The following is a 25,303-nucleotide window of genomic DNA, read 5'->3' as shown; positions in this document are numbered from 1 at the left end:
ACAAACAGCTACTGATACATTCTACAATGTATATAAACCTTGAAAACATACTAAGTGAAAGAAGTGGTCAGGGCAGTTATATGATTCCATTGATCTATAATGTCCAGGATCGGCAGGTCCACAGACATGGCAGTTTAGTGGTTGCTAAGTGAGGGGGGAATGAGCAGTCATTGCTTCAAAGGTCAATAGTTTGTTTTGAGGTGATGGAATATTAAGGAATTAGATAGTGGTGATTTTACAACAATGTAAGTGTACTGCAAGTCACTGAATCCTGTAGTTAAAATGGTAACTTTGATCTTGTGACTTTCTCCTGATGGAAACAGTAGGGAGGGTCCTGTGGCTGTGGTACCCTGTCTTCAGAAACCATGGAGAGGTGGAAGAGCGCACTCACAACAAAGGACATGGGTATTGGCTGCTGTGGCTCACAGCTGCACTGCTTGTCGTCAGGGGCTGGAGGCCTGAAGGCTGGTGGATAGATAGCAGGGCTTCATCCTTACTTACGGTTGAGAGCAGAGTGCCTAGGAGACTAAGCCCACCAAACCATGTTTCCTCTTTTTACCTACCACATGCCTTTTGACACGAGGTGCCTTGATGCAGGCAGGTAGAAAGAGGGTCTTGGTGGCCCCAGTTCTTGAGCTGGGGTGTTGCCATTCTCAGAAGGGAAAGAGGGAAGAAGGGAGCCTGTGACAGGGCCCTTTGGATACTCATTTCCAACCTTCAAACAAAAGCTAGATGGCCCGCTTCTAACCAGAATTGATCTTTTGTCCCAGATGGGTGGAGGGTGAGGTGGACCTTCTTACGACCCCACCTTTTCCTCCTGCAGCTTGAAGCAGCTGTTTCCCTGCCAATGTCCTAGGTGGGAGGAGACAGCCAATGCCCAATTCTGCTTTGTAATCATAAATGGCACAGGTTCCACGGTTTATGGAAAACCCGGTCCTAATGATGGCAGATTCCTGGCTGTCAACACAGTGAGGACACCTGGAGCCACAGTTTGCTGGGTGGCCATCTGCCATGGTGATTCTGTTCTTCAAGAGTGAAGTGTTTGGAGTCTGTGCATCAAGATGCTGCTGTGGAGCTAGGCTTGAGTTGAATGCTGTGCTGCTCTTTGGAAAGTGCAGTTAATTAAGACAGTTCTGTTTACCTTGGAAGAGAATATTTATAGTCCTGTTGTAATTATGCTTTTATCAAAACAATTTAATTTCAATCCTTTATTTTCTTGTTTCAGCTTTTCTATACCGCTGTTCTGGTGCTCTGCTATGTGATTTATTTAATAAAATTACTGCGTTCCCCAGAATCAACCAAGCAACAGACTCTTCCTGTCTCCAAAATAACACAACTATTACCCAGTATTACAAGAAGCAGAGTGAGTAATGCATTTTTATCTCTTATGGTTTTATTCACAGATGATGGTTATCCTTGAGATAAAGGAACTGCAACTGGCTATTGTTATAGTAGGAAAGATCATTTCACAGGTTGTGTTTACTGAGTCCTTGTTTACTGAGTCCTTGCCATATTCCAGGCCAGGATTTCCAGATCTCATACGGTGACTTTGGGGCAGGACATTCTTTGCTATGGGGACTGTTGTATGCACTGCAGAATGTTACATCCCTGGCCTCTTGATGCCTCCCACACTACTCCCCTCCCCAACCCCCATGCCATGCAGCACTTAGCGGTGAATCCCCAGAGCCTAAACTACTCCCGGTAGAGAAACCTCTGCTAGGCCCTATAAATGCTGCACGTACCCCAGGCAGCGCTTGCAGCTGCTCTGCAAGGCTGACATTGTCACTCTTTGGATTGCAGGGGAGTTGACACTGAGCACTTAAGTACCTGCCCAAGGTGAGGGCAGAGCGAAATCAGGGGCCCGCGGGGTCAGGTTCTTGTGCTCAACTCTTTTCTATGCTTTTCCTCTAGTCCTTGTGCGGTGACCTCTGGCAGAGGCAGTCCAGAATTCCGAGAATGCCTGGATAACCCCCAGCGGTTATTTTGTTGTTGTTTCTTTTTGGACCTTTTGGAGACAAAGTTTTGCTTTTTACTCCGTACTAGCCTCAAGCTTGCAATCCTCCTGCCTCAGCCTTCTGAGTGCTCGTATGAAAGATGCCATGTCTGGCTCATGGTCACTTTGTTTTGTTTTTTGTTTGTTTTAAATCTCGCTGTGAGGCCAGCGTTTCACGTGACTGCTTTCCCATCAGACCAAATGAGAAAACTGGATGCTGGCATGTGGGAATGGAGCATAACCTTGTTCCGCTCAACTCTTTGACTCTCAGGCTGTTTGCCATGTAGTTCCTAGCTCCGATGGGTCAGTGCTGCTGGCTGGCCTGGAGCCAAAGCATCTGGTGGGACAGTACACCACACAGCCTTCCCTCAGACACTTGATCGTTCCATGCTGAGCACATGCCTTTTTCTCAGCACCTGTTTGCTAGCTTGCTTGTTTGTTTTTAGTAGAAAGGTATCCACTGGACTTCTCTTTGTGATTATTTGAAAAGGAAGCCAAATGTGGGAATAGAATCTTAGGAGTCCTATGTAGCTAGAGTTTTCCTGCCTGGCCCACAGTCAGGACAAATCTCTGTCACCCGCCAGTCCCACAGCTGCTCAGACCCGACCAAGTAAACACAGAGACTTATATTGCTTACAAACTGTATGGCCGTGGCAGGCTTCTTGCTAACTGTTCTTATATCTTAAATTAATCCATTTCTATAAATCTATACCTTGCCATGTGGCTTGTGGCTTACCGGCATCTTCACATGCTGCTTGTCATGGCTGCGGCTGGCAGTGTCTCTCCCACCTTCCTGTTCTCTCAGTTCTCCTCTCTGTTAGTCCCGCCTATACTTCCTGCCTGGCCACTGGCCAATCAGTGTTTTATTTATTGACCAATCAGAGCATTTGATATACAGACCATCCCACAGCAGTCCTGTTATACAAGTTTTTAAGAAGGAGCAGATAGTATGTGTCAGAGCCAGGTTCGTGAAGTTGTTAACAAGGAGCGAGCGCTCCGTACTCATCAGCTGCTCCTAGCAAACCTTAATCAGGGACAGTTTGGGCTGCCATTGTCTCATCTGTGGGTATAGATGGTTAGGACTGCAGGTTAGAAGAGTCCCTCCTCCACCAAGATCTCCCAGGACCCACTGTTACCTGACCAGCTTTTCATATTGGACCAGCCCCTGTTCTCCAGCATGTTTGGAACAGAGCAATTGAATTGTTAGTAGCTTCTTTTCATGCCAAATAAGGGTAATAATGATCTATCTTTTTTAAGGTCTTGAGAGCCTAATGAGATAGGACCTGTACAGGCGTAACACTGGCCTGGCACAAGTGGGCCTCACCATCTTCACACTGCTGCTCCCAGAGCAGAGGTGGCTGTGTGGAGCGAGGCTGATGCCAACGGCAATGGCATGAGAGCGTCACAGTTTAACCGGCTGTCTACACTGAAAGTACCTGTGCCTGTAGTGTTGGGACAGATGCCCCCATTCTGAAATGGCCGTCCCGTGTTTGGTGTGATTCAGGACACAGAAATCCAGGAAGGGATGTTTCTAGGCCTCAGAGTTTCCTGGAGGTTTGGAGAGCAACAGGGATAGAGCTGAAGCCTGTACTCTGGTTTGGTTTGGTTTGAGAGGAGTCTTGTTCTTTTGCCTGGGCTAGTGTTGAACTCTTGGGCTCAAACAATCTTCTTGTCTCATCTTCCCAAAGAACTGGGACTATGGACTGCCGCCAGACCTGGCTAGAGTTTTTACTTTTAAAGTGAAACTGTTGGCTTATATGACTCATGAGGCTCATCTGACGACTTCAGGAGCTCCATGAAATTATTTGAACTTTGAAAAAAGCCATTTAAGATGAGCATGATAGCACATGACAGCTACGCAAGAAGCTGCGGTAGAAGGATCAAGAGTTCAAGGACTGCCTGAGCTATATAGTGAGTTTGAGACTGCTTAGGCAGCGTGGTGAGACCCTGTCTCAAAATTAAAAAAAAAAAAGAGAGTCAGAGGATATAGCCTAGTATTTATAAGGCCCTGGTTCAATTCCAAGTAGTGCCAGAGTGGATGAAGGGAGAGAGAGAGAGCTTCAGGGAGGGGAGGAAGAAGCAGTCTATAGTAACTGCTCTCGGCCAGCACTAACGTGGGTTTTTGTGTTGCATCTTCAGAAGGTCCCGTGAGATAAGTGCTGTTGTCTCCATTTCCAGGTGAGAGGAGTTAAGTGGCTGGAACCCCAAACCATGTAGTTGTTGGAATCCACTTCCTTGTAATTGCCCTGTGGGCCAGCTTTGATCTATGTGGTTAACTAGTCTTCCAAAAGAACTGGGCCTATTGCCCTTGGTAGTTTTTTATTTATTTAAAGATTGGGAAGTTCTAGGTAGAAAAATTACTCAGGCTTATTATTTTTAAAGGGGTAAAGAGAAGACTCTTAGGCCAGATGTAGTGGTGTACTCTTTTAATCCCAACATTTGAGAGACAGGTGGATCTCTGTAAGTTCAAGGCCAGCCTGCTCTGCTTAGTGAGCCCCTGCCTCAACAACAGTAACACCAATGATAAGGAGAGCGTAGTCTGCACTCATCCCCCATGAGGAGCTCTGCACTCGCTCCGGTGTCCATCTATCCTCACAGTCAGTGCAAGATCAGTTGACCAAATCAGAGGTTTCCTTCCTAGTCTGGAGAATTCCAGTTTCTTTATAGGTATTTAGATTTGTTTGTTTGTTTGTTTTTCAAGACAGGGTTTCTCTGTATAGCCCTGGCTATCCTGGAACTCACTCTATAGACCAGGCTGGACTTGAACTCAGAGGTGCGCCTATCTCTGCCTCCTGAGCTAGGGTTAAAGGCGTGTGCCACCACCACCTGGCTTCATTTAGATTTGTGATAAATTAATGGCACCTCAAATGATCACACTGAAGACATGCTTGCTGTGGTGAACTCCACAGCTTTTCATTTTATTTTGTGACCCACTGAGTTTAGCCACTGTGTGGCCATTGGTTTGGAGTTACCAGTTGGAACTAGGTGGGCTCAGCATTGGGTATACAAGTGGAGACAATGGTTGTCTTTCTCTCAGAATTTTTTTTTGAAACAGGGTCTAATGTAACCCAGCCTAGCTTCTGACTATGCAGCTGAGGATGCCCTTGAATGTAGTAGGATATTTTAAGGTTGTGTTACTTTTGTTTATGTTGCATTGGTTTAACTCTGTGAAGCTGTTACTGTGCCTGTCTAAAGCACCTGATGGTCTAATAAAGAACTGAATAATGGCCATTAGCAAAGCAGGAGAAAGGATATATAGAAGGAGAGATCTAGGAGGAGAGGAGATCTAGGAGCCGGAGGAGGAGGAGGAGGAGGAGGAGGAGGAGAAGGAGGAGGAGGAGGACGTCGTCAGGGGCTGGCCACCCAGTTTGCACAGCAGCCACGGAGAAAGAGTAAGACTACAGAAGTAAGAGAACGGGAAAAGTCCAGAGGCAAAAGGTAGTCGGGAGAATTTAAGTTAAGGAAAGCTGGCTGGAAACTAAGCAAAGCTAAGGCTGGGCATTCATAAGTAATAAGCCTCCGTGTGTGATTTATTTGGGAGCTAGGTGGTGGGCCCCCTAAAAGAGCCAAAAAACAAAACATTTGAACTTGTGCTTTCTTGTCCTGACTTCCTGAGTGCTGGGTTACCACACCCATCTGAAAGGTTTTTTAATGGTGTCATGTGGAGGAGCTTAATAGTATCCTGCTTTTCCCTCATTCAGCCCCCTACAGCTCCACAAAACTTCTCTCTCTGAGACAAGGTCTCACTATATATCCAGCCTTAAGCTCTTAGTTCCTTTGTGTGTTGTTGTTGGTATTTTACTCTTTTGTTCTTTTGGGGGCCGGCCACCCAGCTCCCAAATAAATCACACACGGAGGCTTATTCTTAATTATGAATGCCCAGCCTTAGCTTGGCTGGTTTTTTGCCAGCTTTCCTTAACTTAAATTATCCCCGGCTACCTTTTGCCTCGGGGCTTTTCTCATTCTCTTACTTCTGTAAGTCTTACTCTGTGGCTTGCTGGGTGGCTGATCCCTGAAGTCATCTTCCTTCTCTGGCTAACTCTTTCTTTCTTTTTCCTCCTCCCAGATTTCTCCTATTTATTCTCTCTGCCTGCCAGCCCCGCCTATCCTTTCTTCTGCCTCACTATTGGCCATTCAGCTTTTCATTAGACCATCAGGTGTTTTAGACAGGCACAGTAACACAGCTTCACAGTTAAACCAATGCAACATAAACAAAAGTAACACACCTTAAAATAATATCCCCAACACTTGTGCCTCAGAATTTGAGTGCTGTTGCTGCAGACGTGTGCCAGCATGCCTTGCTTATCTCGCTGGAAGATAGAGCTTACCTCAATTTGCAGGTGACAGCCCTGAGGCTTAGCAAAGCTGACCATCTTGCCCATGGCCTTTGGGCTAAGTCAAAAAGCTGTTTAAACTGCAGACTCTGAGCTTGGCGCCAGGGCCTGAACCTACAGTGTCAAGGGTGGGCTAGGGCAAACGTGGAGGTCAAAGGTCTCGGTGGGAGCCTGAGACCGTGGTCCAGGTAAGCCTGGAGGGATAGTCATGAGGTGAACAAAAATGGGAGGGTGGGCAAGTCTGGGGCAGTCAGGGACCTGTGAGGACTGGGATAGGAGGAGAAAGGGGAAGGGAGAGAGTGCTGTATGGTGGAGGTGATGGCTGTGGCCTCAGGCTTCCCAGGGCCTTAGCAGTGTGGGAGGGCTACAGCTGATCATCCTGAGTCAGAAGTTTGGAAGGGAAGAATGACTCAGCAGGATGAGCTTGATTCTGGTTCTAGGCCTTTCGTGCAGTTACTGCCCGTCTTCACCTTTCACTTCCCAAGCCTCAGTGTGTCCATTAGTACAGCAGAGCTGTAGGATGTCTCCTTAGGAGATTTCAGAGAAATTCATGTCTGGCTTAGACCAGAGCTCAGTAGTACCAAACCAGCTTTATTAAACTGTGTCACCCACCATCCCAAGTGACATAGCCATTCTAAATAAAAGGATATAAGTCCCTAGAATTTGCTTCCTCTTTTTTTTCACTTAGAGGCCTGAGCACCCAAGCCTCAGAGTGAACTTCCTGCCAACGTGTCCTTAATGAACACTTTGGCTGTAGTAAACAGCGTGGCCATTCCTTCTGAACCACAGGCCAGCTACACTGAAGGCATTAGGATTCACTCTCCCAAGGACTTTCTCTTTTGAGAGCTGAGTCGTTTGCCCAAATGCTTTTACTGTTGACTGGCAAGTAGGCTTCAACAGGAGCATCACAGGGTCTGCCATAGTGGCACACACCTCCAGGTCTGCCATAGTGGCACACACCTCCAGGTCTGCCATAGTGGCACACACCTCCAGGTCTGCCATAGTGGCACACACCTCCAGGTCTGCCATAGTGGCACACACCTCCAGGTCTGCCATAGTGGCACACACCTCCAGGTCTGCCATAGTGGCACACACCTCCAGGTCTGCCATAGTGGCACACACCTCCAGGCTTAGCATCTGAGAGGACGAGGAGAGAGGATGGCTGCAAGGTTTTGAGGTAGCCAGCCTAGGCTACCTAAGTGAGTCTGTCTGGGGAGCGGGTGGCAGGACCCCAGGGCCCGTGGGCAAGCTTCAGCTTTCCATTTCCTTTGAAAATAGCACAGGTGATACAGCATAGACCCCTCAGAGGAACACCGTTGTACCAAGGCAGGGGCAATGTGACGTTTGGAGATGCTATGTCCTCACTTCCCCAGAGTCGATCATGGGCAGAATCTGTCTGAGGATGAGTGGTCCACAGTGCCCTCTCGTGGTGTTAAGTTGTCTGGTACCTTGTTTTCAAGAAAGGAGATGGTTGCTCAGTGTTAAACATCGTGTGGCCCAATTTCCTTCTGCCTGGAGAAAGCATGTCTGTGAGGGAGTTTCTAAATCGGATTAATTGGGGTGAGAAGGCCCACCCTCAGTGTGTGCAGAACCATCCCATGAGTTGGGATCCTGGACTAAATTGAAAGGAGAAAGAAGCTGAGCATTGGGATTCATTGTTTTTTGCTTCCTGACTGTGGATACAGTGGGACCAGCTCCCTCAACTCCTGCCTCTGCCTTCCTCTCCGTGATGGACTGTCCCCTGGAACTGTCAGCCAGAGTACACCTTCCTTCCTTCCTTAAAGCACTCTTGTCAGGCATTATCATGGCAGTGAGACCACTAATCCACATGGTGAAGTTAAGGTTATCTTGCTACATAGCTAGATCCCATTTTGAAAAGCAAAACAAAATGATTTTGTTTCTTTTTTCTGTTTTATGTGGCTGCAGAAAACTAAGCTTTATAGTTCTACTGGGAAGTGTTGTTCTAGATTTAACATCTGAGATTCCAGGATGCAAGTGTGACAGAGAAGTGTCCCCACTAGGAACTGAGGGAAACTGAGTTACTCCATTGTTCACTTTGTAGTCAGCTTTCTGGCCTAAAGGCCCATAGGTTGATCTTCTGAGTATTTGTCTCCTTACCTTTGTTGTCCTTAGGAAGTGGTGGTGTGAGGCTCCTGGAGGTTTCAGAAGGGTCATAGGTAAAGGTGGGGTTTTGTTGTTGCTGTTGCTGTCTTAATGTCTCCTTTCCTCTGCTGTACCACTTCTGAGAAGGTTGAGTTTTTTCTGGAATGTGTGAGTGCACCTTATAACTGTGCCAAGGCCTTAAGTGGCTGAACCTGGTCTTAAGATAAGGAATACAGGGGTGGAATTTGTTCTTTAGCTTCGTGTGCTGAAGAACAAATCTATCTGTCTGTCTGTCTGTCTATCTATCTTATTTTTTTAAGAAAAGTACTGAATGTGAACTGTGTTTCGGATGTGGTAGTGTACTGTCTGGACTTCAGAGGCATCCAAAGAGACAGCAAGAATTCTTTAGGGTTCTTTATGTATGATTTAGGCATGCCTAAGACTTTGCCTTCCAATTTTGGAAGTCAGATTTCTGTTAATATAACAAATACCTGAAATAAATCATAAGGAAAGTTGAGTCTAGTTCTAGTTTGTTTAGAGACAAGGTTTCACTCTGTAGTCTAGCTGGCCTCAAACTCACTCTGTAGCCCAGAGTGGTCTTGAAGGAGGTCAGTTCCTTCTTCTGCCTCCTGATACTGGGATTTCAGGAGCCACACCTCCTGTTTGCTTGAGGTTTTTGTTTTGTTTTTTGAGGTAGGGCCCACTTTGTAGTCTAGGCTGGTCTAGAACTCCCTTTATAGCTAAGGCTAGCCTTGAACTCAGAATGTTTCTGCTTCAACCATCTGGGTACTGAGATTACAAGATGCCTATCCAGAAAAGCTTCCCATCCATGACCAGTTGTCCTGCTGCTTCGGACCTGTGTCAAAGCAGCACACAGTGGAGGAAGTGTGTGGCTGAGCAAAACGGTTTCCTCCTGTCTGGGATGGGAAAGAAGAGAAGGGGCTGGTGTCCCACAGTGCCCTCCGCAGCCCACCCTCGGAGGCCTTGGCCCTTCTCACTGCACACCAGGCTCTGCCACTTTCCAGTTGGTTCTGCTGAGGACCAGGCTTTCAACACAGGCCTTTAGAAACATTCAAGGTTCAAATTATAGCTGCCGTATAAGTTGTGTTCTGGTATGTTCTGGTTCTGTGTGCTTAGCACTGATTGATGATTTGATGGGAACTATTCAGGTTGGGGCCTTATGGGCCAGAAGTGAGTTTGCCTCTCAGGTAGCTCTTAGCTTTGAAATGCTGGAAATTTTGTTTATGTTTTGTTTTTCTTTTAGGCATTTGTCAATTGGAAAGAGGCTAAATTGACTTGGAGTTTTTTCAAACAGTCTTTCTTGAAGCAGATTTTGACAGAAGGTAAGTAAAGTAAAAGGTCACGTTGAGCAGTTGGGAGATCAGAAAAGAAGCAAAAAGGTCTCACAGGACTGCTGACCCCAGAGCTCCTGTCTGGAGCCCGTGGCAGAGGGCATTTAGACATATGCTGCCTTTGGTTTGTTTTAAATAACGATAGATTTTTACCTAAGCTGTCTAGTTTTAAAGCTCTCCACAGCCTTATCAAAGATACTCGCTCCCTCTGTACAGGGACGAGGAAACCAGAGGTCGAGATTTAGAGTCCTGTAGTAACAAAGGATAGCTGAATTGAAATCGAAGTCCGTGTTAGTCAGCTTCCTGTTACTGTAGCAGAACACCGCGACAATCAACTCAACCCCAGGAAAGGGTCAATCTGGCCCACAGTAACAGTACACGATGGTGATGCTAGTGAATGGCAGAGGAGGCTTGCTGGGAAACAGACAGAGAGGGGCAGAGTTTTGATATGTCCCTCAGCAGTGTGCTCCAGGGACCTGACTGTCTCCCTACAGTCCCTGCCTTCTGAAGGGGCTCAAAGCTTGAACACATGGGACTTGGAGGAACACTTCACACTCAAATTGCAGCAAAATCTAACTGGAAAAGCCCAAATTATATCATTTAATAAATTTATTATAAAAGTGTTACATCAATGATAAATTGTGAAAATTAGAGAAAAACATAATCCCATTATCATAACCTAACTTTTATACGTTTTTTAAAACTCTATTAACAGCTGTCTTTCAGCTGGGTGGTGGTGGCACACTCCTTTAATTCCAGCACTTGGGAGGCAGAGGCAGGTGAATCTCTGAGTTCGAGGCTAGCCTGGTCTACAGAGCGAGTTTCAGGACAGCCCAGGGATACACAGAGAAACCCTGTCTCAGAAAAATAAAACAAAACAAACAAAAAAACTGTCTTGTGTACAGTAGTGAGAGTGTGTATGTTCCCTTTCTGCCCCCATGTTTCCTGTGCCCTGTCAGGTGCTGAGAACAAAGACAGATAAGCAGGAACTGGCCATGGCCTCCAGATGTTCATTCTCTCACCAAAGCACTCATGTGGCTGTGCTTGGAGATCCTAACTCAGTCAGCACAAGCTCCTTGAGGACCCCTCATTTCTTTTAGAGGACTGTTAGGAAACTGAAGAGGAAAAGAGAGCAGATGTCTGAGAGGGGTGTCCTGCCCCAAGGGAGCTTTCGGAATGTGAAGGAGAGCCTTGTCCTGCCAGAAAACAGGGAGGGACCTTAAAAATCCATTGTAGGTGATGAGGATGCCCCAGTCAGTTATAGACTGAACCAGAGCTGCTGAAGCGAAACTCAGGCAGGCGGGGGTAACCGAGAATGAAAACATAATGGGGTAAAGCTGGAGAAAGGAGGCCAAAAAGACAGCTGGGAATTAGTGTATAAAAAGCCTCAAATGCAGAATTAAGGAGCCTGGACTGGGTTTTGTTTTGTTTTGTTTTGTTTTGTTTTGTTTTTTGAGACAAGGTTTCTCTGTATAGTTCTGGCCATCCTGTAACTCACTCTGTAGACCAGGCTGGCCTTGAACTTAGAGATTCGACTGCCTCTGCCTCCTGAGTGTTGGTATTAAAGGCATAATCACCACCTCTGGGTTTGAGCCTGGACTTTTGCAAATACTTTTGAGCCATTTGAAGGTGTGAACTCAGGGGTTGACAGGGGACTATACAGTTGTATCTTGGTATCGGATTTTGGGTGAGCATCTAAGGATGCTCAAGTCCCTTGTATAAAATGGTGTATTTTTTTTTTTTTTGCATATAACTTAGGCATACCCTTCTTTATGGTTTACATCATTTCAGAAGTACTTAATTGTACCTTGTGCAATGCAAGTACTATGTAAAGTTATCATTATACTGTATTATTTAGAGAATAATAATAATAAGCCATGTGTTCAGTTCAAATGCATTTTTTTCTAAGTGTTTTTGATTTACAGTTAGCTTGATCATTAGAGTCATAAACTCATAGATACGGAGTCTGACTGTATTTATAAAAGCTAGATCTGTTCAAAATAAGGGAGCGTTAGAGCAGCATAGAGATGGAAACCTGAGAGGACCAATGGGGTTCCCTCTCACACACAGTTGTTTTTACAGGGAGACAGATCAGAGAGAGGAGTCTTGTGAGAAGACGGGAACCTGACCTTGTAGTGCTTTTCTTTTTGAGTTGCCAGGCGGTGAGAACTTGCTCGTTGGGGCTGTGGCCACTGTTTGGTGCTGTCTCTATCACGGCCAGGGTGTTTCATTTGTGGAAAGAAAATTCAAGCCACACATAATAGTGCACACCTTGAATTCCAGCACTCAGAAGGCAGAAGCAGGTAGATCTCTGAGTTCGAAGCCAGCCGGCAGAGTGAGTTCTAGGACAGCCAGGGCTACTCAGGGAAACCCTGGAGAGAGAGAGAGAGAGAGAGAGAGAGAGAGAGAGAGAGAGAGAGAGAGAGAGAGAGAGAGAGAATGGGGGGGGGGAGGGGGAGAGAGAATGAGAATGTGGTCTCCTTTAAGACTTGGAAGTCATTTTCACTATTAATATTTCCACAGTCTCCCCATATTTTATTGTTAATAGGCTGGTTTTGAAATAATTAATTAATTATTAATAATAATTAATTTGGCTTCAAGATTCCGTCAATAAAGGCCTCAGCACTTTCTGAACTGTTGCTATGAGGTGGTGTGAAATTCAGTGTTAAGACATTGAACTGATCTTTAATTGGTTATCTAATGTTGCCCAGAGCCAGGCATGGTGGCACACCCCTGTAAGTCCAGCATCCAGCAAGGCATGGCAGGAGGTTCTCAAGTTTGAGTCTATTCTTGAACTCAAAAAAAAAAAGGGGGGGGTGTATTTATCAATAGAAAAAAGGAAAGAAGAAATGAATGTTGCGTTTGAAATGCCAATAACTTTGCTTTTCTATTATAGGCGAGCGATATGTGATGACATTTTTGAATGTATTAAACTTTGGCGATCAGGGTAAGAGGGAAGTCTGTAGTGTTATAATTAAAGATGGATACCACTAATAGATACTAGGTCTTTGATGATGCCCCGTCGAGTGACTTGAGTGGCAGTCGTCAATTTGAGGGGTGGGGGTCATCATAGTCATAAAGATCTGCTCCTGGTTGGTGTGCCTGATCAGTCTCTCAGGGTTTGTGTTATAGTTATTTTCAACATGATACCAGAGTGATGGAAGTAGACGTAGAGGAAGGCCAGCTCCGGGTTGATGACTTATTTTTTAAAAGGCTAGTGATAAAAGCACCTTCTTGACTGTATCAAGGGCAGGATCATGGTTGCAATACTGTACCACAGATTTTGCAAGATGTTACCATTGGTGCAAGACCTATCATTTCTTCAGCCACATGTGAATGTACAGTCTTTCTCCAAACTTACAAACTTTTGGCTGAGGAAGCAGTTTGGTTAGTATAGTGTTGGCCTGGCATTCAGGAATCCCTGAGTTTAATCCTCAGCACCGTGGAAAGTAGGTGTGTGTTGCACACCTATAATCCCAGCACTTGGGAGGTGGAGGTGGGAGATCAGAAGTTCAAGTTTTTCTTGGCTGTATAGCGAATTCAAGGCCTTGCCTGGGCTACGTGAGACCCTGTATCCAAGAGAAAAAAAAAAAAGATTGAAGAATTTAAATTAAACATTAAATTAGAAAAAGAATTTTCCTATAGTGCTATGAAATTAAGAACTAACATGATTATTGCTCTTCCTTTCTGTTTTGTAGGTGTGTATGATATAGTGAATAATCTGGGGTCTCTTGTGGCTAGGCTAATTTTCCAGCCAATAGAGGAGAGTTTTTATATCTTCTTTGCTAAGGTGCTAGAGAGGGAAAAGGATGCCACACACCAGAAGCAGGTAAGGTTGGTCCTCGTGTCATCTCAGGGAAGAGCTGTGGGGCAGTCAGTTTTCCTTCAGTTCTATCTGACGTTTCCTTCTAGATCTCCTCTTCTCCTATTATGCTTTGTGTGTGTGTGTGTGTGTGTGTGTGTGTGTGTGTGTGTTGTTGTGTTTTGTGTATGTGTTTTGTTTTGTTTTTCAAGACAGGATCTTACTATTAGTCCTGGCTGTCCTGGAACTCACTCTATAGACCAGGCTATTCTCAAACTTGGAGTAACAGAGGATGGCTTTGAACTTCTGAGCCTCCTGCTTCAACCTCCCAAGTGCTGGGATTTCAGACACGTGTCACTATAGAGAGTTTGTGCATTGTGAGGATTCAAACTCAGGGCCTTGGACATGGTAGGCAGGCACTCTCCCAACTGAACTAGATCCCCAGCCCTGTAATCACTAAAAATTCTGACTGACTTTAAAAAAATTTTGGCTCTTTTTTTGTTTTGTTTTGTTTTTTTCTCAAGACAGGGTTTCTCTGTGTAGCCCTGGCTGTCCTGGAACTTGCTCTATAGACCAGGCAGGCCTTGAACTCACAGAGATCCGCCTGCCTCTGCCTCCTGAGTGCTGGGATTAAAGACATGCGCCACCACCGCCCGGCCTTAAAAAGATTTTAGACTTTATTATTTTATTAATTTACTGTGTGTGAGATGCATGTATGTGAGTGTACAGGTGCTCATGTGGGCACATGTAGAGACCAGAACAAGATGTTAGGTGTCTTCTGTTTTCTTTGCCTTCTTCCTTGAGACTGGGTTTCTCACTGAACCAGGAGCTCCCCCATTTCGACTCGCTCCCAAGTGCTAGGCTTCTAGGCACAGGAAGCCACGCCTGGCTTTTTGTTTTTTAAACATGGTGCTGAGGATTTGAACTCAGGGCCTCAGGCCCTCCTGCTTGCAGCAAGCACTCTGACTTGAGGGGCCTTCTCCTCTGCCCTTCTGACTTACTTTGCAATTAAAAGCGATCCAGGTCCACCTCTTACATGTCTTAGAAGATACTTCACAAAATGTAATTTATTCCCAGTATCTGAAAGTAAGATCTGGGTCGAAGTCTAACTTAGGAATATTTTCCAAAGTGAACATTGACAATAACAGAATTTCCTGTCGTCAGTCAGGAGAAGCACAGATCTGACTAGTCTAGGTGAAAATATGAGGATCAAGTGTTTCCAGCAACACTGGAAATTTATCCTGAATGAATTGAAAACTAAGCCTCCCACTTCCCACCTGAAGAGACATGGCTTACTTCTCCGTTTCATTTGCTAATTGTCATAAAGACAAATACAGGCTTCAGAAGACAGGAGAGCCCTCACTGGAAGAACTAGCCTGCACAGGGTGCTCTTCGGTTTGGACTCAGCTGACTTCCTTCCCTTTCCCCTGGCCAGGAGGATGTTGCTGTGGCTGCTGCGGTTTTGGAGTCCCTCCTCAAGCTGGCCTTGCTAACTGGCCTGACCATCACTGTTTTTGGCTTTGCCTATTCTCAACTGGCTCTGGACATCTATGGAGGAGCCATGCTTAGTTCAGGATCAGGTATGTGCCAGACTTTGTAAAGGGTTTGTTCTGATTTCTGAAGAGAAATAGAAGCAGCTCATGGAATTCAGGCCATGTGCACACTTGGTCTCACTATCAGTAAACAATCAGTGTGCAATCAGCTTGCACCAGGTCTCACTATCAGTAAACAATCAGTGTGCAATCAGTTTGCACCAGGGTGATCAGTTCTCACCCTCACTTGAAGGAGTGGTGAATCCTCTTTGCTGTGTTTCCTCTAAGTGAGGGAGGAAAGCAGAATGCAGGCTATGATGGGTCTCTACTTGGTACTAAATACATCTGAGATAGCAAATGCCATGTCAATCTCAGAGTGTGATGAGTAAAAGCCTTGGAAAGAGAACCCAGAGCCATTTGCCTAGAATAAAAGTGATCTAGGCAAGTAAAATTATATATTTAATCTCTTGACTCTTGGTTTGGGAGGAGAAAAGTATGGACTGTATCTGTCACTGAAATACTTAATTGCCAGGCTGCTGAGAATTTCACTGCACTTACAGGTCCTTGAGGTTTTTACCCATTTCAACCTATGCCGGGCTCTAGGCTGACCATCCCTTTGCAGGTTTTTTTGTTTGTTTGTTTTGGTTTTTGGTTTTGGTTTTGGTTTTTCGAGACAGGGTTTCTCTGTGTAGTTTTGGCGCCTGTCCTGGATCTCGCTCTGTAGACCAGGCTGGCCTTGAACTCACAGAGATCTGCCTGCCTCTGCCTCCCAAGTGCTGGGATTAAAGGCGTTCGTCGCCGCCGCCGCCACCACCACCACCACCACCACCACCACCACCACCACCACCACCACCACCACCACCCGGCCCCTTTGCAGTTTTTATCCTGGAATGAGCGGACATGTTTTTATTTTCTCAGATCCCTAGACAAGAACCTGGAAGATTCTCTGCTGCCCCATCTCAATATAAAGGGCCCTGTCAGTACAATTTTACATTTCCATGTTTCAGTTGCCACAATGGGGCTCAGACTTTTGGTACTGGGAAAAAAAAAAAAAGGACTATGTTTCTACACCAGAGCAAAAGTTATTAAATTTGAGGAAATGCTTGCTGTGAAGGCTGTGATATGATTTGTGGCTCCCCTGGAGTGTGTGCCTTAAGCAGTACATTTCCATCAGGCAACTGCTTGGGAGGCCTCATTAGGAAGCCATTAGGAAGTTTATATGCAGAGATAGGGGATCCAACTGTTTGATGCTAGCTCTGAACACTTAGAAAACAGCCTTTGCTTTAACATAGCCATAAGATGTTGCCTAAGCAGGGCCGTCCAGTCATGATCATGCTCCTGTGGTAGAGTAATTCATCCTACAGATATAAATGAACTGCCATCGTTATGTTGCGGCTGCCTCCCAAGTGCTGGGATTAAAGGCACATGCCACCACACCTGGCTCATTGCCTTTTACTATTTACCAAGCTGGCACCAACCTACCACCCTGAAAAGCCCATTTGCTGTCTGGGTAGCATGAGGGCCTGCACAAATTGCCTACTGGGTTTCCCTCTTACCCCATCTCTCTTCTTGTTCTAACTAGTGCTGTGAGTCCAGATGAATTTCTTATATCAGAAAGCATTCACATCACTGTTTTTCCCAGCCCAGCCCAGTAATTTATTTTGTGATCACTTAAGTATTTTCATAAAACTTGACTTTGCCTAGAAAGGATTCCTGCATTAAGCAGAAAAAGAATGTCCTATCTCCATGGTTTGGCCTTATCACTTTATTTATATGTTGCATGTGTTGGTTTATTTAGGTACTAGGAATTGAATTCAGGGCTCTGCAGATGCTAAGCAAACACTCTTACCATTCTCAGCCCAAGCTTCATCAGTTCTGGTTTGTTTGGGGCTGTGTGTGTGTGTGTGTGTGTGTGTGTGTGTGTGTGTGTGTTGCTAGGTATCAAACCCAGGGCTTTGTGCATGTTAGACCATTGAGCTACATTCCTGCAGTAGTATCACTCTTAAAAAAGAATTTCAGCTGGGTGTGGTGGCGCACACCTTTAATTACAGCACTCTGGAGGAAGAAACAGACTGATCCCTGAGTTTGAGGTCAACTTGGTCTACAGAACAAGTTCCAGGACAGCCAGGGCTACACAGAGAAACCCTGCCTCAAATACATAAATAAATAAGTAGACAAGTAAGTTTTTTTTCAGGTGCGTAAAGTTATACAGCATGTACACTTTTGTGTCTTTTTTTTTGGTCTAAAGTTTTTGACATTTGTTAATACATGGATTCTGTTTGTTTTTGAGACAAAGTCTTGTGATGTATCCTTGACTAGCCTGGAACTCTCTGTGTAGACCAGGTTGACCTAGAGCTCAGAGATTTACCTGCCTCTGCCTCCCAAGTGCTAGGGTTAAAGATGTACACCACAATGCCCAAAAATCTTTTCTTTTTGTTTTTTAAAATAATTTCTTTTTTAAATTTTATGTGTATGAATGTTTTGCCTGTATTATGTGCACTGCATGCATGCCTAGTGCCTTTAAAGGCTTGAAGAGGTCATTGGATCACCAGAAGTGGATTTTAGACAGTTACAAGCTACTGTGTGGATGCTGGGAACTGAACCAGGTTCTCTAAAAGAACAGCAAGTGCTCTTAACTGCTGAGCCATCTCTGCAGCCCCCTTTTTAGAAGTATTCTTGCTGAGAAGTATTACTCTAAATAGAAGGCCCCAGTGTGATTATCCTTTTTCCTGTTGCTGGTCAGTTTGTGTGATTATGAATAGAATCAGTACACATTTTGTGACTGTGGGTATTCATTTTTGTTGGATGGATACCTAGGGTGCAATTGCTGGGTTATAGTTTGAATGATCATTTGTTTTATTAGAAATGGCTCATTCAGGAAGCATGGTTTGCATGCTTGAAATACCAATACTCAGGAGGATCATCTTTGGCTACATAAAGAGTTTGAGGTCAGGCTGGAGAGATAGCTCAGCGGTTAAGAGCACTGGCTGGCCTTCCAGAGGTCCTGAGTTCAATTCCCAGCAACCACATGGTAGCTCACAGCCATTGGTAATGAGATCTGGCGCCCTCTTCTGGCCTGCAGACATACATGCAGACAGAACACAATGCATAATAAATAAATCTTTAAAAAAAAAAAGAGTTTGAGGTCAGCCATGGCTCCCTGAGACACTGTTCCCCAAAAATCAAGTGACAGTGAAAGAAAGAAAGGGAAGGAAGGAAGGAAAGAAAAGAAAAGAAAAAGAGAAATTATTTGCTCATCTCTGTTTTATAATAGCCCTCTGAAAAGAGAGGAATCAATCTCATGATAAAGCTTCTAGTCTTTGGTCTGTAATTTTAAAAAATGACGCGCGCGCATGCGCGCGCGCGCGTGCGTGCGTGCGTGCGTGCGTGCGTGCGTGTGTGTGTGTGTGTGTGTGTGTGTGTGTGTGTGTACGTGTGTACTGGTGCCACACATATGTGGAAGTCAGGACAGCTTGCAGGAGTGAGTTCTCTTCTTCCACTGTGTGGGTCCCAGGGATCAAATTTAGGTCATCAGTCTTGACAGCAAGCACCCTACCCACTGAGCCATCCCACTGGCCTCGGTCAAGAAGGTTCTTGAAAATATATTGCTAGAGCCAGGTGGTGGTGGCGCACGCCTTTAATCCCAGCACTCGGGAGGCAGAGGCAGGCGGATCTCTGTGAGTTCGAGGCCAGCCTGGGCTCCCAAGTGAGTTCCAGGAAAAGGCACAAAGCTACACAGAGAAACCCTGTCTTGAAAAAACAAAAAGAAAAAAAAAAAAAAAGAAAAAGAAAATATATTGCTGGATGTGACACCGTACCACTGGGGGCTCTGGTTCTCACCAGGGATGGTGAAAGTTCTGTCTCAGGAGTTTGCTGCTGGGCCTGGGCCTGGCTCTTCCCAAAGGCGGTTTGCAGCCTGCTCAATTGAGCTTCCCTTAATACATACTGGTGTCTTCAGTGCTCAAACCTGCAAGCTGTGCTGACTAAAATGTTCACAGTTTTGCTTGGTGGCCAGATAAGCTTTCAGTTGTTGAGCATGAAAGCGGTGCATTTATTCTTCACCGGCCTTCTGATTTTATCTGAGTATTGTAGTCAGTGCCGTGAGATACTGAGAGTCCTCGGGGGGCATGCAGTCTCCCACTGATACCATCCCGTGCCGTGACCTAATTCTCTGAACACGTGGTGGAGCTGAGGGTGCATCCATTTGACTCTGGAATCTCTGGATTATTTCTTGGCAGGGCCTGTGTTGATGCGGTCCTATTGTCTCTATGTCCTCCTGCTTGCAATCAATGGTGTGACCGAGTGTTTCACATTTGCTGCCATGAGCAAGGAGGAGGTTGACAGGTGAGTAATGGAGAAAGTACACCTTTAATCGTGGCTTTGGGACAAAATGAAGTAACTTGCTCATCTTTTTCTTTTCATTCCGAGCATGGATTTGGCTACACTTTTCTCAGAGGCCACACTACACTACTCATGTAGTACCTTCCCTAGGACCACCATGGCCCCAGCACAGTTTACCTAGTGTTTTCCACAGTGAGGCTAGGAGGCCAATATTCTGCTTCCTTTAATGGGGGATGGCTATCACCCTGGGAGAGTTGTGTTTATTAGGTGTGCAGACAGCCTTAGGGAAAGCTAGTCTTCATTCCACTGCATCCTGCTCAGATGGGCCTAAGAATGGGCCTCAACTCCAGGGCATTACTTGGTTACTTTGCTTTTTCAAGAAGCAAATTCTTAGGGGCTAGAGAGATTGTTCGGTGGTTAAGAGCACTGGCTGTTTTTCAAGAGATCCAGGTTCAAATCCCAGCTAACAATCTTTAGTAACTCCGGGGATCTGACATGACATCTTTTTCTGGTCTCCTTGGGCAGTGCATGCATGTGGTATACAAACATAGATGTAGGCAAATCACCTGTATATATGTAAATTCTTGTCCCTAATGGATTTGTAGTTCTCCACAAACCTCAGGATTCTGTAACATCTTTCCTAAGAAGAAGGCTCAAAGGCAGGTATCTGTTTCAACACAAGTTTTTCTTCTCTTAGCTGCAGATTGGGACTTCTGCCCCGGATCCTTCACTAGTAGTTTTAACACTGGCTGTGATTCAGATCTTCCATGGAGATAGTTGTAGTCAGAGCTTCTTGTTCACCCTCTCTCTTATCACATCTGTATAATCAGTCAGTAGGCCCTTGAGCCTATGTATGTATTTTAAATTTCCTTCATTATTGGTCCATACCCAAGATCATCTGCTTTTTATCTCCTAAATGCCAAAAATATTAGGGCAGTATCTTAAGCTGTCACTGTAAGACGAGAAGGACAGAAATAAGGGAGAGAATATAAAGGGTGGTATGAGTAATGAGGAGAGTAGCTCTCCTCTCCAACCACTGTCCCTTGATCCCTGGGTCCTTGAAAGTTCCCATGCTGCCTCTGTCGCCTTGAGTACCGTTGAGAGGTTCAGAGGCTTGGTCTTAGGAGTGGAGTGAGGATGGGGTAGCCCAGAGTCAGGGAGTACCTGTCTGTTCTCATCTTAGGCTGCTGCACACAGGAGCCTGGTGACTTGGCTGCAGTGACTGGAGTCTAGGCAAGATGCGAGCCCAGACTGAAGCAGTTGTCTTAGGGAGTTCTGGTCTTCTCCCAGGCCAGTAGAATTGGAGTTTTAGAAGACTTAAGCCAGGGAAACCATTCATTACCAGCGCCAGGCAATTCTGAATCTGAAGTTATGGAAACCGCTGGTCTGAGTACAACATGACCCAGTACACATGGAAATGCATGTGACAGAAGCAAAGGTCCATAGCAGGAAGCATCTCACTTATGCACAGGATACATTGACTCTTTGTATTCTCTTCTATCTCATTCTTCAAAAGAACTACGTCTCAGAGCAGGTAAGATAAGATGGTTCGGTAGGGAAAGGTGCCTGCTGCCCAGCCTGAACACTAGAGTGCTAACCCTGGGCCTACATGATTGAAGGAGAGATGTGGTTCCTGCAAGTTGTCCTCTGATCTCTGCGTGTGCACCGCACATGTGCATCCCCATCCCCATCCACAGACATGCACACAAACACACAAAATAAATACAAATATAATTTTAAAGTCTTAAAGACACATTTTAACTTACTAATTTGCGAACCCATTAGTAGATTGCAACCCATGATCTTAAAATAATTGTCTGCACATCGTCTTCACTTTAGCTAGTTTATAGCTGCAGAACTGCTTTGAGTCCACTCTTCCCCCATGGATAAAAAGTTTAACTTTGAAAAATACCATATTTTAATTTGAAAGCTGCTTCTAACATTGAGTAATTTAAAAATAAAATATAATCTAATGCACACTAAGTCAGAGATGTGGCAGTGTGTAAACTAGGACTCTACCACACATTACACACTTTTTTTTTGAGACGTTTTTCTCTATGTCTGGCTGGCTAACAGCTGCCTGGCTTCTAGCTCCAGGCATGTCCCATGTTCTCTCCTCTTCCTTATTCTTCTCTCGTTTTTCCTTCTTTTGCGCAAGGTGGGAAAGACCTCAGGGAGTGTCCAGGCTTTCTCACTGCTCACAATTCATTCTGGAGGCCTGTCACTTGCTTCGAGTGAGGTCTACTGCCCGGGTGTGTCCTTTCCCAAGGGAAGCAGGGTGAAGTACTGACACAATCAGCCTGTAGCAAGGTGGAGTGTTCCTAGTCCTTGGAGGGGTTCTCAGCCTCACTGTGTGGTTCATTTCTCTGTTGAGCAAATTTAAGCTCCACAAGATAGGAGTCATGCATATCAATTGCTTGCCAATGTCCCTAGCACCTCTAAAGTCCTTTACAGAGTTGGCATCATTACCCAGGTCGCATTCTGTGGAGATTTCAGCCGAAAAGAATTTTTGTGTTTTGATTACAAAGTATCACCTAATAAATTGTTATCCTTAGAAGTATAAGTGTCTTGAATTGTATGTGTTTTGTTTAGTGGTCAAGAAAAAGGCACATTTCCATGTTAACTGTGTAGTATTCAGTGTTACAAAAACATGGGTTATGGCTAGTTATGGAAGCACACACCTTGTAACCTTAGCTCTTGGGAAGCTGAGGCAGGAAGATTATGAGTTTAAGGCCCGAGGGTTGCAGATGTTGCTCAGTAAAGAATGCTTGCTTAGCAGGGTGGTAGTGGCGCACACCTTAAATCTCAACACTCAGGAGGCAGGGGGAGGTAGATCTCGGTGAGTTCGAGGCCAGCATGGTCTACAAAGCGAGTTCCAGTTGTAGCCAGAGCTACAACACAGAGAAAACCTGTCTCCAAAAACAAAAACAAAAGACAAACAAACAAAAAAGAATGCTTGCTTAGCTTGTGCAAAGCCCTGGGTTTGATCCTGAGCACCTCAGAGAAGCACACACAGACAGACAGAGAGAGTCAGACATTGCTATTCCTGAAGGACAGACAGACAGAGACAGAGAGAATCAGAGATTGAGATTCCTGAAGGCCAGATAAACAGACAGAGTCAGAGATTGAGATTCCTGAAGGAGAGACAGACAGACAGAGACAGAGAAAGTTAGAGGTTGAGATTCCTGAAGTCCAGACAGACAGAGACAGAGAGTCAGAGATTGAGATTCTTGAAGGCCATACAGACACACAGACAGACAGATTGACATTCCTGAAGGCCGGCCAGCCTGAGCTGCACAGTAAGTTAGAGGTGAGCCTAGACTCCATAGGGACACTCTGTCTCAAAACAACAACAGCCAAGGGCTGAGGCAAATAGTGTAGTTCAGGTCTGTAATCCTCATACCCTGGAGGTTCAAAGCCAGCCTGGGCTACAAAGTGATACCCCGTGTCTAAAGAGAAGGAACGTGCCTGGCGTATGTAAGGCCCTGGGTTTAACTGGCATGAGAACTGAACCAACCATCCCTTCCCACAGCACACAAGACATTGGATTATGGGAGTTCATTTGGAGTGATGTGGACTCAGCTCTTTCTGTGAGTTGATATGACCACCGTTTTTGTGTACTATTCTTGTCTCGGGACAAGATACTCACCTCCCCACTTTGCTTGTCTCCCAGGTACAACTTCACCATGCTGGCACTGTCTTCCTCGTTTTTGGTCTTATCCTACCTCCTGACCAGCTGGTGTGGCAGTGTGGGCTTCATCTTGGCCAACTGCTTTAACATGGGCATTCGGATCGCACAGAGCCTGTACTTCATCCATCACTACTTCCAGAGGAGCCCCCACAGACCCCTGGCTGGCCTGCACCTGTCCCCAGCCCTCCTCGGGGTGTTCGCCCTCAGTGGTGGGATTACTAGTGTTTCAGAGGTAAGACTTCCCTCAGCCTTCTGCAGGCTGTCAGTGGTCTTCCCTCTGGACTTCCCTCTCCCACCCAGCCTGAACAGGTTGATCAAGGGTTTGTCTCCTCCAGCTTCTCCAGACCTCTAGGGCAGTACTCAACTCCTAGTCTCATCACTGTGCCTTTGATCCGACTTAGAAGCCGGATGGTAGAGTCTCATCACTGTGCATTTGATCTGACTTAGAAGCCGGATGATAGGGCTAGAGACGTAGCTCAGTGAATAAGAGCACTTACTGTTCATCCTGAGGACCCAGGTTCAGTTCCCAGCACCCATATGGTGGCTCACGACCACCTGTAACTTCAGTTCTAGGGGATCTGATGCCTTTCCTGATCTCTCTAAAGACATGAGGCACACACACACAGTGCACATATGCACATATGTTTGTACACATAAAATAAACCTAAAAAAAGAAGCTGGAAAATATCTTTTCCCTGATTTGCCTGGTGACACTAGTTTCTCTCTCCAGGCATTCCTCTGCTGTGAGCAGGGCTGGCCTGCTAGGCTGGCACACATTGCTGTGGGGACCATCTGCTTAGGAGTGACCCTTGGGACAGCGTTCTTCACAGAGACCAAGCTGATCCACTTTCTCAGGACTCAGTTGGGTAGATCCAGACTCAGTGACAAAATGACATGACTTTGGTGATACTTTGACACTTGGTGCGTGGACCCACCATGGAGTGGTTCTTGGACAACATGTGTTGCTCTGTAAAAGTCCTGCTGTGGAGTGAGAGTCACCCTGGAAGTGAGATGGCAAAGGAGATGCCACCCAGTCGAAGTCTTCCAACCAAAGGAGGAATGTCCCTTTACATGAAGAACAACAGCCCATTTTGTTAGTGAATTAATTCCCTCTGCGTGGGATTGACCTTTGAAGTTACATCTTCTAACACCCTCTGTCTTAGATGTTAATAGTTAATCATCATTTGGCCAAGAAAAAGCAATGTAGCCATTGACCCCCTGCACAAGGTTCTATTAAAGAAGTAAGGAGCCCCTGAACTTACACACCAAACAAGAACAAAGTGTGGCCTAAGAATTGTGGATTTCCCTGTGTCGGTGGTATGGTTTTAGTTTTTAGAGAAGAAAAACCCTACTCAGTGAGAAATATTTTTGAAATATTTGAAATAATGTTTACAGTCCTAGGGATTGAACCCAGGGCCTCATTCATGCTAAGCAAGCTCTCTCCTACTGAACTATATCCATATTCCCAGCCCTCACAATGATGAAACCAAGAGATGCAGATCACATTGCCCAGAAGGAGTTAGGGAGGATCTTTGCCATGGTCCTGCTGTACCTCCCAGAGCAGCTCATGTTCCAGAATAGGACTCAGGATTTCCTAATTGTAGAGTGTATGGAAACTGCCGACGGCTTTAGATCTAGCCACTTGAAGGAGGACAGCTTTGGTGTCCAGTATGAGCTACTTTGTCCTTTAAGGGGTGCGGACATCCAGCTTTATTTAATTTTTCCATGGAAGTCACACAGGTGATAACTACAATTACATAGATATCTTTTTTTTATCATCCTTAAAATAAAACAGGACAAATTGATATGGCAAGAATCAGAGTCAAACCTTCTCTCTCTCTCTCTCTCTCTCTCTCTCTCTCTCTCTCTCTTTTTTTTTTTTTTTTTGTTTGTTTGTTTGTTTTGTTTTTCGAGACAGGGTTTCTTTGTGTAGCTTTTGGAGCCTGTCCTGGAACTTGCTTTGTAGACCAGGCTGGCCTTGAACTCACAGAGATCCGCTTGGCTCCAGAGTGCTGGGATTAAAGGCTTGCGCCACCACCACCCGGCCAGAGTCAAACCCTCTTAACTGACCCATTTTTTCCAGTATTGGTTAGTACAACTGTATTCCAGCCCAGAGAAAGAGTGGTAGGCCTGGAGATGTGGGTCTCCAGGCTAC

General features: G+C 45.4%; 1 protein-coding gene across 1 annotated transcript in view; it reads left to right on the top strand.

The window, feature by feature from the left end:
• Rft1 (RFT1 homolog) overlaps positions 1–24,953 on the top strand; it is a 37,123-nt gene extending 12,170 nt beyond the window's left edge. Inside the window, exons 6-13 of the mRNA XM_059273947.1 lie at positions 1,226–1,363; positions 9,695–9,773; positions 12,679–12,729; positions 13,481–13,611; positions 15,020–15,164; positions 19,355–19,460; positions 23,131–23,380; positions 23,879–24,953. Coding sequence (XP_059129930.1) covers positions 1,226–1,363; positions 9,695–9,773; positions 12,679–12,729; positions 13,481–13,611; positions 15,020–15,164; positions 19,355–19,460; positions 23,131–23,380; positions 23,879–24,046 — 1,068 coding nt within the window. The 3' untranslated portion in view covers positions 24,047–24,953. The remainder of the gene's footprint in view (positions 1–1,225; positions 1,364–9,694; positions 9,774–12,678; positions 12,730–13,480; positions 13,612–15,019; positions 15,165–19,354; positions 19,461–23,130; positions 23,381–23,878) is intronic.
• The last annotated feature ends 350 nt before the right edge of the window (positions 24,954–25,303 follow it).

The sequence above is a fragment of the Peromyscus eremicus genome, chromosome 9 (assembly GCF_949786415.1).
Source record: "Peromyscus eremicus chromosome 9, PerEre_H2_v1, whole genome shotgun sequence".
Lineage (NCBI taxonomy): Eukaryota > Metazoa > Chordata > Mammalia > Rodentia > Cricetidae > Peromyscus > Peromyscus eremicus.
This window is presented reverse-complemented; position numbering and strand designations above follow the sequence as displayed.